This window comes from Carettochelys insculpta, chromosome 5 (assembly GCF_033958435.1).
Source record: "Carettochelys insculpta isolate YL-2023 chromosome 5, ASM3395843v1, whole genome shotgun sequence".
Taxonomy (NCBI): domain Eukaryota; kingdom Metazoa; phylum Chordata; order Testudines; family Carettochelyidae; genus Carettochelys; species Carettochelys insculpta.
The window spans coordinates 6010001-6023112 of record NC_134141.1 but is presented as its reverse complement, the minus strand read 5'-3'; the positions used below and the strand labels follow the sequence as shown (position 1 = coordinate 6023112).

The following is a 13112-nucleotide window of genomic DNA, read 5'->3' as shown; positions in this document are numbered from 1 at the left end:
CAGTGTTAGGTCAATATGGTGGATTTTGCATTTATGTCAAGGAATTCTTTGTAAAGGTTATACCAGCAAAGGAATGCTTTTGATAATGTTGTCAACATGCATAGCATCTTAAAGTGGCTCATTCTGACAAAACAGGGTTAATGGGTAGCCCACTGCACTGTTTTCAAAAACAAACCTGCGGCAGAGTCTCAGCTCAGGCCATCTGACCCTCGCTTATGATTAGGGGACTGCAAATAGCATTGTAGATGTTTCTATGCAGGCTGGAGCCCAGACTCTGAGACCCACCGCCCTCACTGGTTTTCAGAGCCCAGTTTTTAGTCCCAGGTGGAACATCTACGTTGCTAGTTTTAGCACAGTAGTGTGAGCCACGTGCTCTTGAGTCAGTTAACCTGGGCTCTCAAATTTGTCGCTGAGGTTGCATGGGGTATTTTCCCATCCCCATGCCCCCCCAGGTTAGATGTGGCCACTGTAGCCTTCCCATCACGGAAAGGTAGCTGGATCCTACTAAAGAACTTCAAATTAGACCATCGCTTGTTCATTGGTCCATAAGATTAAAATACTGTAGTACATTGATATGTAACATGGGTGTTGCTTTTTCTCTATAAGTGCTTTGGTCTTGACTTTTGTTGTGATAGTTTGAAACCAGCGACTTACACCCCACCTCAGCTATTTAGGACCTGATGAGCTCTAGATTATTTTTTGTGTTAGAAAAGTCCACAGCTCTTCATACCAGTTTTAGACAAAACTGCTTACTACATGATTTCTGCAACATTTCTTAAACTGTTCTCGGTTAAGTTCTTACTGCAATCAGACAGTTTGTACTTGATTGTTTTTATGCTGTAGGCGTGCGTACGTATAGAGCAACATTGAGGAAACGTATTTGTAGTTCAGTTTTATCTTTGTGATTGGTTCATATAAAAATGTGAAATCTCAAAGTAGATTACATCAGACCTGAAGTATGATAGAGAAGTGACTCGCATCATTTCAAATGTCCTCCTTTCTTCTCACTCCTTTGAAATATGAAGACCTAAAATGAAGTTTGGCCTTTGGATTTTGAGAGTTAAGAGAACAGCATATGTTGACTGAGTTAAATTTACACCTAGATTCTGGTATCAAGTACAAATGCACTTTTTTTTTCTGCTTCTCCTCCCACCCCACCCCCTTTCGAGCGCTGGTCTCTTAGGTAATTCCAGATTTAAATTTAATTGCTATATTTAAATAAAGTAATTGCAGTTACCCTCTAAATTTAGATGCCTTCTTGTGATTGGTGTAGTAATGTAATTCTGATTCATGCCACTTGATGTCAGTGAAACTTTGCAGATAGACTTCATGATTCTAAGTTTCCCCAATCGGTATATTTTGGTCCATACATATGCCTTTTCAAAATTTGCACTTGGGGCCAAAGCTGACAGTATTGAGTACCTATTTCTCTACCAGTTTTGCTGGGATTTGGGGGTGCTTCTACCTCTCTGAAAATGAGACTCTTGTTCTTTATTTGCAGGTCAGTCCCTCGTATTTTTGTACCCATGTCTTTGTTCTTAGCTTGTGATGGTGAAGGATATTTTCATCTAAAGTACCTTATTCATATCAGAGTGCATTGTCTGATGTGTTAGCAAAGAGCTTAATTTTTAGCATTGGTTATAAAATCTCTAGTTGGTGCATATAAAACTGTTTTTTCAGTATTGTATTGTTGCAGCAGTTGAGCAAAAAACCTTTGCTTAGATACATTAAGCAAGTACTTCCAACAGTGGTGGTAATCAAAACATGCTTGTATACGTAAAAGCTCTCTGACTTGCAGCTGGACTTGCAGGGCTAATTTTCTCAGTAATTCTTGTTTTAGACAGGAGGTCAAAGAGTTCACTTCAGTAGAACATATCCAATCCTGTTAAAACATATGCCATGTTAATGCGTGTGTGACAGGCTAGAACTCGTTTTTGCCTTTCCTTGTTAGTATGGTGATTGCATAGTCGGAAACTTCCAGCTCAGAGTGTGACTTAAATCCAGTGTCCTTGGACAGTCATGCTGTTGTAATAATTGCTGGTATTGTCCCTGGATATTTAAACTTAGGAGTGAGTTTGACTGGAAGACAGAGTTCTGTTTCATGAAAAACATTGAGGGTTTCAGAATTCTTCATTCCAGGGTGGAACAAAACCAATCCCTTCCTTTCTTTCTGTTCTCCTCTTGCCCCAAAAACAGACAACCCCCTCACCCAAATTGAATTGCCAGTGCCTGGTGCTCATTCACATGGTATGGGAGAGACCTAGGTTAAGACCCCCTTTTCCTTCCTGTTTCGTATCAGGGACATGAATCTGGCCACACATTTCAGGTGGGTGCCTGAAGCACCAGGCTGTTAGCTATTCTGTGGGTTGTCTCTCAGAAATTTCATCCTGGGTCGCCTCAATGAGACCTTTGTCAAAGTTGGTCCATTGTCTGAGTTCCCATTTCTCCCCCCAACAAAAGCTGAAACAGTCTTGACCTGTTCTGCTTATTATGTGTGTGTTGTACTTGAAAAAGTTATTGTAGTAACTGTTTTCAAAATTTAGAGTGCATAGCTTCCCAAAAGTAAGGACTAGATTTTCTGCCTATGTTACAGAAGAACCTCAGAGTTGCCAACCCTTCAACAATGCAGGTTGTTCCTAACTAGTGAGAGCGGCATTAGACACCAATGGGTGCTGAGCCTGTGGTGGTGGTTGATGATGATGATTTAATACAATATGGTGTGTGTGCTTGCTGCTGTTGCATGGTTGTGTACTTCCTGTTCCAAATGAGGCGTGTGGTTGTCTGGTCAGAACGTAATTTTGGTGCTTGTAACTGAAGTTCTACTGTACAAAGATTTGTTGAAATGTGATTGCCAATTTTAAATTTTACAATAGATGAAGACGATCAAAGGGGCAGTGGTTAGGAGTTACATGCGCTAGCCATTTACTAAAGGGCAGGCTTGTTGGGTCTTTCTTGCGAGTTCAAAGGCTCTGACTGGTATCACAAAAAAAAAAAAATTCGATGAAGTAGGACTTACCCATGGAAGCTCATTACCTAATAAACTATTTTGCTAGTCTTTAAAGTGCTACTTGACTGCTTTTTGTTTTGATAGTGTCTATACACACAGGAAGCTAGCACAGCTTCCTCTCTGTTACCTAATAAATTGTTAGTCTTTAAGGTGCTATAGGACTGCTTGTTTTTTGTGTGAAGCTACAGACTAACATGGCTACCTCTGACTGGTATGTTAGTTGTTATTACTGTTGGATTCTCATAAAATAGACTGGTCTGTGTAAAGACAAGTTCTGACTCTCACTTGAGAATTATGTGCAACTTTGATTTATTAGGGTGCTCATGATGCAAACCCCTGTCACTTGGTAGAAATGCTCTCGCTGTGAGTGAATCTAGGTGGTTCTTTGTCACTTCTATTTTCTACAACAGTGAAGAAAATCTTTTCCAAGTTCATGCCTGTTACTAGGCAAGAAAGTAGTTGATGTATTATTGAGGTCAGCGTATAGGATTGCTGGTATGTCTAACCTCAGGAAGCCAGTTGCGGACAAGGTGAAAAACAGTGAAGCCATTCCAGCTGAAATGAATTGCTGCTTCCAGAAAGACCTGTAGTAATGGCTTTGGGAACAGCAGGAAAGCCAAATGGGTGCACTCTGCATTGAAAGTGGATGGGATGCATCTCACAGCTAAGAAAACAACTGTGGGCAGGTTGAATATAAAGTAAGTGTCCTTCATGTTGAGAGCTGTGAACCATGTGTCTTTCTCCAGGGATGAGATTAATGAAGCAGAGTGACCATGCAAAGCTGCAGTTTGCAAATAAAGTGGCTGAGATTATGGATATCAAATCTCTAATTATTTTGAGGACTAGGAAGAACATAGAATAAGAACTTTTCCCTTGGTGTTGAACATATGCGTGCTCTATTGTGTCTTCCGTGTCTAGAGCATGCATATTTTCCTGCTTTTTATCCTGGTATCCTACACCTTCCCTCTGCTCCTTGTGGGTTTTTTTTTTCCCTTTTTTTTAAAAAAAAAAAAAAAAAAAAAGTAGCTCTGCATGGTTGAGCACAGACTTCAGTCAAGCTGCGTGGGGCAACTTCATGTTTGTTTTTTTTTTGAGGCACTTTCATATTTTCCACAGTAGATTTTTATTAAACTATTTTTGGGGCCATTAATTGTGCTTTTCTGAGTACAGCCACCTACACAACCACATGAAGGTGAGCGATCCAGTGTGGACATAATTTGGTTAAAACACAGAGCCCAGAAACAATGCTCTTAAAGCACTAGAAACAGTCAAGTGTACAAACTGAACTTCTCTCGTCCTACACCCTCGGGACCTGACTGGTGCCAAATGAGAATTTGTCAGACCACAGGAGGTCAATATTGTGTAACACATACCAATGCTTCCACTGCTTACTGGGCTCTTAGAAGACTTTTAAGGGTAAATTACAGCCAAATAACAGCACAGAACACTGAGAGTCAGGACTGGTAGCTGCAAGCAAACTCTATGGGAGAATTGGCCACACCCGTGGGAAGTGGTTGTCCAGCTAACTAAAATGATGCTGGATTACAGATGTTGCCAGATGAGTGTTCTGGGTTAGAGAGGTTCAACCTGTAGTATTTTTAAATCATGTTTTGTAGAATTCCTATAGTAGGAGCAGTTTTATGTGGTTTTTTATCCTTTATTTTGGTTTTAAATCAATGTGTTCAGATAAAACATGAAACTGGTGATTAAGGTGACCTGCAAAGGCAAAAATGTAGCCTGGCACCAGTTGTTTCATTTTGGTGTAGGTACAAAGGCTCTATCTTTATTTTTTGCGGTGGAGGGTTGTTTGGGTTTCTTTTTTTTTGTTTTTTGTTTTTGTGTTTGTTTTTTTTGTTTCTTGTGTTTTTCTTTTAAAAATTCAGATCTGCTTTAGAACATTTTGGGTCTGTCTACACTTGCCAACTTTTTACCTAAAATATTCGGCTATTGTTAATATCATTGTTGCACTACTATTGGTAAAACGGTGGGAGAGCCAGTGTGCACCAGACATGGTGTGCAAGCTGGTGTTTTCCCACCCAGCCAAACACAGCAAAATACCAGTGGCCGGTGTACATGTTTGCTAATGTTTCCACTGTTGTTGAAAGAGTGGAAAAAATGGGGGACCTGGATAGCATTGGCTTGAGCGGCTGTCCAGGAGAGATTCAGGTGCTGCCCAGTTGATTAGCAGCACACCCACAGTTGGCAGCGTATTTCTACTGGTGGTGCACATCACACAGGATTTGGTGTACAAAACAAAATTTATTTTGCACATGGATGGAAAAAATTAGAGGGAACTCTGGGGCTTGGGTCAGGGCAAAGAGGAGATTTTGGAGTAGACAGTCTGAGGAGTTGGTGAAATGATATCCCCAAGAGTGAAGTGAATGAAAGCTGAGGTGATTGGAAGAAGGAATTTGAAGTTAGGCTGCCTAAGATGCCTTCGTATCTGTTGTTCAGGATGTTAGCCAATGAATTTAGACCCGTTAATAATAAACAAAACTTCACTGTTAAGCTGCAAACCCCGACTTCAACCGGGGAGGTAAACGCTTTCTGTAAAGCTGCACTGAGACCTCCGTAAAGGTCTTCATCTCATCAAGCTGGGGAGGATCACACTTGTCATAACTAAAGGGAAAACAAGCAGAACCTTCCCCTCCTGTCTCTACTACTCGCTGCTTTTTAAAAACCAGTTGTAACAAAGCTTGCTTTATACATTATGGAGGAGTGAAAAGGGGCATAAGCCCAACTGGTTAGAAGACTGGAGAGCAACAGCCTAGGTGACTGTGGTGTTGCCACCTGCAGGACATCCCCAAGTAAACAAGAGCTGCTCCTGGGCAGAGCAGTGGTGTACAAGGAAGTGTTCAGGGCTCAAACACCTCTGCAGTGGGATCGGGAGGTGAGAGTAGCCCCTCTACCTGAGGGTGGAGAAGAGAAGGAAACTCTGGGCCCATCCTATATGATTGCTGTGGGGAGAGTGAAGTACTGTTGCAGGCCCCTCATCTCCAACAATCCAGTGTGGAAAATAACCTCCTGCCATAAATGCTGTTGGGGGGGGTCTCTGAGGCCCTGTTAGAAATGTTGTTGTTGGAGGCAGCCTGTTCAGATGCTATCCAACAGTGTTGTGTTACAAATACTCACTTTTGGAGTGGTTCTCTTCTGCTTTCATTGGAATGAATGGGAGAGAGTGCCTCTGGCTTTCAAGAGCAAAGAACGAACAAGATGATGTCACCATGTTGGTTTGAGTGAACTGTAAGCAACATGTGCAACACACAAATCCTCTCTAGCTGCATAGGAAACAGCATATGAAAACAGTGTGTTACAAATCTGAAAACAAATCCAGGGTGTTAACTTAAAAACAAAACTAAGAGGGAATAACTAGTTTGAAAAATAGGATGATGCTAATAGTGCCCCATGGATGACTTTTTAATACTTTTTTCCAGTGGTTCATATATTCAGCATTAGAATTTGATTATTATTAAAACATAGTCGTTTATCATTAAGGGGCTTGCCCAGAATGATGAATGTATGTTGCTGTTTTGTGAAGTTGTTAAACTTATTTTTCTAACTTTGTCATTTCAGATTTGTCCAATATGTGCAGCGTTACCTGGAGGGGACCCTAATCATGTCACAGATGACTTTGCAGCACATCTTACACTGGAACACAGAGCTCCCAGAGATCTAATATCCTTTCCCAAGAAGTACAAAGGCTGGGTTGTATTGTATATGATTTTAACTGCTTATTTTGATTTTACAAGGAGGTGGTGGTGTTTTAATTGCACTTAACTGCCATTTAGTTCAGTTGTTTGGAAAACTTAGATATGAAAGAGCTACCCTGGAACCAAATGTTACAGTTGTGTTGCTAATAAAAACGTAAGTGGTTAATGATTATGAAAAACAACAAATAGATGCAAATGAAATTACCTGATGGCAGTGTCTTCCGAAAGCAGTGGTTTTAACCTTTCTTGGCAACAAACTATTGTTGGCCCTAAAAAAATTGAAATGGAGGTATGGACACCTTTGGAAATCTTAAACGTAGTGTGTCTGAGGACCACAGGTTGAAGAGCACTAATCTAAATCAGTTTAAACACAAGACTACGTGACAGATAATTACACACGAAACATGATGGGTCAGTCTGTATATGCCAAGAACAAATTTTGAAATTTTAAAAGTTTGTGGATTGGTTCTGATGAGTGACTTCTAAAATTTTTACTTCTGCTGCATATTACCATTTTACTGGGATATTTTAATTCATATTTGATGGCATTTTTATGTTCATTATGGAAAGTAACAGGAGATTCCTTTTAACCCTGAGCTTAGTTGTAGATTGCAATAATGATTTATGCTGTTTTTCTGACAACTGAAGACCAGAAACATCTGACAGCATATGCTGCTCTGTAGCAGCATAGTCTGTTTCCTTTTGCATTGATTTAATGTGATATTTTCTGATTTAGTTTTTTTGCTAAGCAACTACCTGTAGCATGTTGAATTCTTAATTACCGTATACAGTGAAACCCACATAAGATAATTTCTAATAATTGGAATAAAGCATTTATAATATAAGATGTTTCTGTATCTCTCAGTTAAAACATAATTAAATTTAATTTCAAGAGTGAACTTATGTCACTTTTGCCACTTATGAATTTTGTTATGGTTAGGAACTCTTTCCAAAAACCATCAAAAGCTTCTCTTTCTGAAGGAGAGTAGCTAGTGTTTGAGGAAATGGTTCCACTTGTGTTATGACTTTGCCTATAGTGTTGGCATATAAATAGTCTGCACATAGATATTGCAGAGAATGAGGCTTTGAATTAGAATTTACAATTTTGGTATTCTTCTTGACCTCCCTTCTATCCCCTTGTCTCAAGTTAAGCTAAAGAGTGTTCTATATTGATGAAGCTGTTAGCTAATTTTCAATTTAAAAATGTTAATTATTAGCAGTGAAGAGGAAACAGCAAAATCTGAGCTCGCTTTTATGATTGTAAGTTAAGTTTAAAGTGCCAGCAATAACAAAAGGAATTATTTGGTTTCCAGACTAGGCATAGTCCCATATTTGGCATGGAAGATTTTAGACCTTTACAAAATGAAGGATGGACACTTACGTGGCCTCATGATGCACTAATGCATGTGACTGCTTGAGGAGCATGAAGCAGGTTTACTGAAGCTATTGGTTTCCCTTCCCTTATTGCTTGGTAACAAAGAGTTGGGGTGGTGGGGTGGGGTGGGGAGATTGAGACAAAACATCACTTGGCAATGGAGAAGAGGGAGAAGATCTTTCAAAGTTAAGGCTCTATTTAAAACACAGCTGTGTGATGGCCTGCAATTACTTTGCCTCACTTGCATCGTAGCATGTCATTATCACTGTTAGAAATGGGCAGAGCTAGGACTTCAGACTGAAAAATCAAAGCCCAACTCTTGATGCCTATGGGCTCTGGGAAAGTTAAGCTCCAGATCTGAGTTGTAGAATGTTAGCAGTAACACTAATTCCCAGACTACTGTGCCTTTGTCATCAAAAAAGCAAGCATGTAAACCCCATGGCTCCTGTTTGCACTCAGTCCCTAAACAAACAACTATATCATTTGGAAAATCTTTAGTATAGGGCTATGTTTGAAATAGACCAGGAGGTCTTTCTGTGCGGTGGTGTAACTGTGTCAGTTCCAGGACATGAGTTAGCAAGGTAAGTGAGGCTGTGTTTCCTGAGACAGCTTTCTTTGGTGAGCGAGAGACGGAGTGCATTTCTACACTAGGTATTTGTCAGCCCGACAAAGGTAGTTACTGTGTTGGTTTCCATCCCTACTCTGTGATGTGCTTCCTCACCAGGGTTGGGTCTACACTTGCATTCCTCTTTCAAAAGAGGTATGCAAATGAGGGAAATTGAAAATGCAAATGAGGTGTAGATTTGCATACCTGGCACCTCATTTGCACGTTGTTTCAAAATTTCTTCTTTTGAAAGAAGAAAACCAGTGTAGATACTGCTCTTTGGAAAGTAAACCCCATCTTTGAAAGAATCCTTCCCTTTTTTTTTTATGGGAAGAAGGATTCTTTCGAAAGAGCAGTGTTTACACTGGTTTTCTTCCTTTGAAAAAAGCTATTTTGAAATGAGAATATGCAAATGAGGCACCAGGTATGCAAATCTGCACTCATTTGCATTTTCGTTTTCCCTCATTTGCATACCTCTTTCAAAAGAGCAATGCAAGTGTAGAGCCAGCCCAGGAGTGCTTCCACTGACTTACACAGGGCAGTCCAGGCTTCCAACTACACACACAGCTCCCTGCAGGGAGTCGTCCTCCTCCCATCCCCTAAGTCTTAGTTCCCCACTGCATTCAGGGAATGTCTTGGGATACGCCTACACTTATGGGAAGATCGACACACTGGTGGTCAATCTTCCAGGGTTCAATTTAGCATACCTAGTGGGGATGTGCTAAATCGAACTGTTGTGGGATCTCCATCGACCCTGGTACTCCAGGATGTCACAAGGGTAAGGGAAGTCAATGGGAGAGTTTCTCTTGTCAACCACCTGCTTTGTGGGCACCAGCAAAAATTGGTTTTAGAGATGTCGACTTCATAATTCTTGTGGCTGGATTTGCGTATCTAAAGTGAATTTTTATCTCTGAGGGTAGACCTGGCCTTAAATAGACATTGTTCTCGGTGTCAGTGAGCAAGGGGTTGTAACTCCCCGTGCATCTGTTGAGCAATAAATGCAGCCAAACAAGCATAAGAAGTTTAGAAATTATCTAGAAAACTTCTCTATTATCTAGCACACATGAAGACTCCGGTAGAATTCTCTGCGGACAAGGAGGAACTGGTAGAGAATGAGAATAAGAGGGCAGCTTGGTTCAAATAAACATAGGGGTCTTGAATTCCATGTGCTATGGCATTTCAGACTCTGGTTGTACAGTTTTGTGTGTACAAGATTGTTGTGTTGTTCTTAACAAAGAAGTTGAATCCCTGTATGAAGGATGCAGTATTCTCCCCACCAACCTTTTTACTGCCAATGCCCTCGCTTCTAACACGCCATCAGACAATTCAGTGTTTTTCTTAACTGTGTGTTATGATGAGTCCAGCGGTGTTCGGCATGTGCGTAGAATGTTTCACCCAGGTCGGGGCTTGGGAGGCCCTCGCGCACGTAGATCAAACATGCACTTTACTAGCAGTTCCACTGGGGGGCTTTCGTCATCGCAGAGTTCATATTCTCCAAGCAATAGGGAAGCTATGGATCCTATAGCTGGTAAGAGTCGTGTCTCCTTTTCCCTTTAGATTTTTTTTCTCCACACTTAGGTGGAAAATCCAAGATAATGGTGGCTCTGCTTTTCCATGTTTGCAGTATTTCTTTGTGTATGCAGGTATGCTAGCTAAGACATACTGGGATACAGCGCAGACTCATGCACACCTGTGTTACCCTGTCCTGCAGCCTTCGGTCTCTTATGATATCTTGCAGAAGGAGCTCTGGTTCTTACCAGCCTTGGGTATCACTACAGGGTGACGCAGAACCACCTCCAGTCTTTGATTTTCCCTCAGAAATAATTGTCCTGTGGTACCCAGCTCTCTCCTGGACAATATAGTAAAGAAAGATGGAAGAAAATGATGACCTATAATAGTAAAGAGAAGTAGAATTTGTTTTTAAACCCTGAGATGCTGTTCTTCTGTCTGAAGTTTTAAGGGCTCTGTTTATTTTTAAAGCCATTTTTCCACACCAGAGTGGGTAACTTTAAAAATCACCACCTTAAATTTAGGTGACTCAAGCCCAGGATTTCATTGCTTGGAGCTACCCTTGTGAATTTGGAAAGTCTCCTTGTTTCAGTCCCTGCTAAGCATCAAGCTTCGTCACTTGTTTCCAACTCCCAAAACCTTTCTGGGACTATGTAAACGTACAGACATTCCAGAGGCATAATTCAGGGATAACTGTTTGCAAAAAACAAAATTTCCACTCCTCCCTCCTCACACAAAATACAACAAATTAATACTTCCCTCAAGCTTTCTGAATCCAAATGGGTTTTATTAGAATATGCAGGCAGCATTTTTTTTTTTACTGTTTGTATTTGAAAATACCTTTTTGTACAAACACAATTCACCACAGTTCCCACACCGATTCTCCTAAAACTGAGCAATTCTGTATTAGCCCTGTCCAAAGCTAGACATGTCTTTATCTAGGCAGGCCTTTACTATCCTGTGTCAGCTGGCGTCTTTGTTAAGCCAGTAAGAGGGACGTCATGGTAACACTTGCTGGGCAAATGTAAATATATTTATCCTAATTCAGGGGAAGTCAACTTACTCTCTGGTGACTCTAACAGAATTTGCACATTGTACCTTAAGGTAGAAGTCTCTGGCCTGACTTAACTATTCCCCAAAGTCACCGATAGAAGTGTCATTTTTCTTCTCTACAGCACAGCTTCCCTCCTGTATTGCATGGAGATAGTGTGCAGGTGGGAGAGGGGGTGTTGGCGTGAGCACCTATGAACTTAAGCTAGAACTGAAATGGTTGCTAAGGCAACAGCCATTTTGCCTGGAAGATAACACTTTAGGGAATTAGCAGATGAAGAGATCACCTGGTAGTCAAGTCATAATTCCTAGGAAATGGCCTCTCTTCTCTGGTTCAAATGATTTCAGACTTGGAATTCTGCACCACTGTAAAGAAATTAAGTGTTAAGTGATGCTTTGACCTTGTGGAATGGAATGGGTCTTAGGTGCTTTATAAAGCACTGTGTGTTCCTATGGCAGGCTGGGATAAGGGGTGAGAAAGTATATTAGAAGTAAGAGGTGGGGATATTGATCTACAGGACATACTTGTATTCTCCATTGTTAGCATTAATTCAAGCACATTTCAGTGCCCTCCTTTTCTTTTCTTTGGCAGAGCTTTTGTCTCAGTTATCAGGCGTGAGACGTTCTGCAGGAGGACAGCTCAATTCCTCTGGCCCTTCCGCGTCTCAGCTACAGCAGTTGCAGATGCAACTACAGTTAGAACGACAACACGCACAGGCAGCACGGCAACAACTGGAGACAGCACGCAACGCAACCAGACGCACCAACACAAGCAGCGTCACCACCACTATTACACAATCTACGGCAACTACCAACACATCTAACACAGAAAATAGTCAGCAGGCTGTCCAGAACTCCCAGTTTCTTCTCACCAGGTAACTCAGTCTAGAAACGTAATCACATTACTTTTATCACATTCGCTATCCCTGTTCTTGACCCTGATTTGTCAAGGCCCTTAAGCATGAACGTAACCTTAAACCCAAAAGTTGTCGCATTAAATTCAGTAAAACTGCTCATGCTTCAAGTTGAGCAATGCCTAAGTACCATACCAAGGTGGGGTGTTTAATTGCATCTTAATATCCCATATCCCATCAGTCTCCAGCGCCCAACATAACTTGTTTAGCCAATAGGCAATTGTGCACAATGCATACGATAGTATTTGATAGCTACACAGGTGTCACAGAGTTATGAATTTTAGCTATTCAGAGTTTTGGCAAAATAATTTTGCACTTTGACTTAATGCTGGTTTCGGTGAAAGAAATGAATGGTCATCAGTAGGGCGTTAGTTGCGTCTGTCTGTTCAGCTAACCATTCAAGTGCTTGAGCCAAATATGGTGTCTTGCAGTCGCCTGTAAACCTGCACTGCATTATGCACCATCTGTTCCACCCAAAAGTTAAATGAGGTAAATATCATTTTCTTATGCTATAGAGTGATTAATCTTGTTCCGTTTGTTTGTAATTGATATCAGCTGTTTCCCATGACAGTTAAGAACTTACGAACAAAATGAAGACATTGGTTGCAGAAATGCAATCTGAGTCTTACAGCTACCCTTGCTGCATCTGTGTTGTCGGGGTAAAGATGAGACTAAAATGAAAAGCAAACCTAGAAGCTAAAATCAAACAGATGTTGCTTGCAACAAGCTTCTAGCTTTTGAAGACTGCCATGGAGAGAGCCTTCCTACAGCTCCTGCAAGCTCCTGTCCCAAGAAGTTGACAGCAGGAGTTTCCAGTTTGCGTTTGCTGGGTGTAGATGAGAGGCAGTTTGTCACACAACGTGGTTGCTTTTCTTCCATGCAGCTGTGGAGTAGTTAAAGGTTTGTGTAGTCAGAAGTTTTGCAGCCACTTACAAATTCATGT

General features: G+C 41.0%; 1 protein-coding gene across 1 annotated transcript in view; it reads left to right on the top strand.

Annotated features, from left to right (window-relative positions):
- KCMF1 (potassium channel modulatory factor 1) overlaps positions 1-13112 on the top strand; it is a 59679-nt gene that overhangs the window by 43322 nt on the left and 3245 nt on the right. The window contains exons 4-6 of the mRNA XM_074994591.1: positions 6581-6682; positions 10050-10224; positions 11848-12130. Of these exons, the coding sequence (XP_074850692.1) occupies positions 6581-6682; positions 10050-10224; positions 11848-12130 (560 nt within the window). The remainder of the gene's footprint in view (positions 1-6580; positions 6683-10049; positions 10225-11847; positions 12131-13112) is intronic.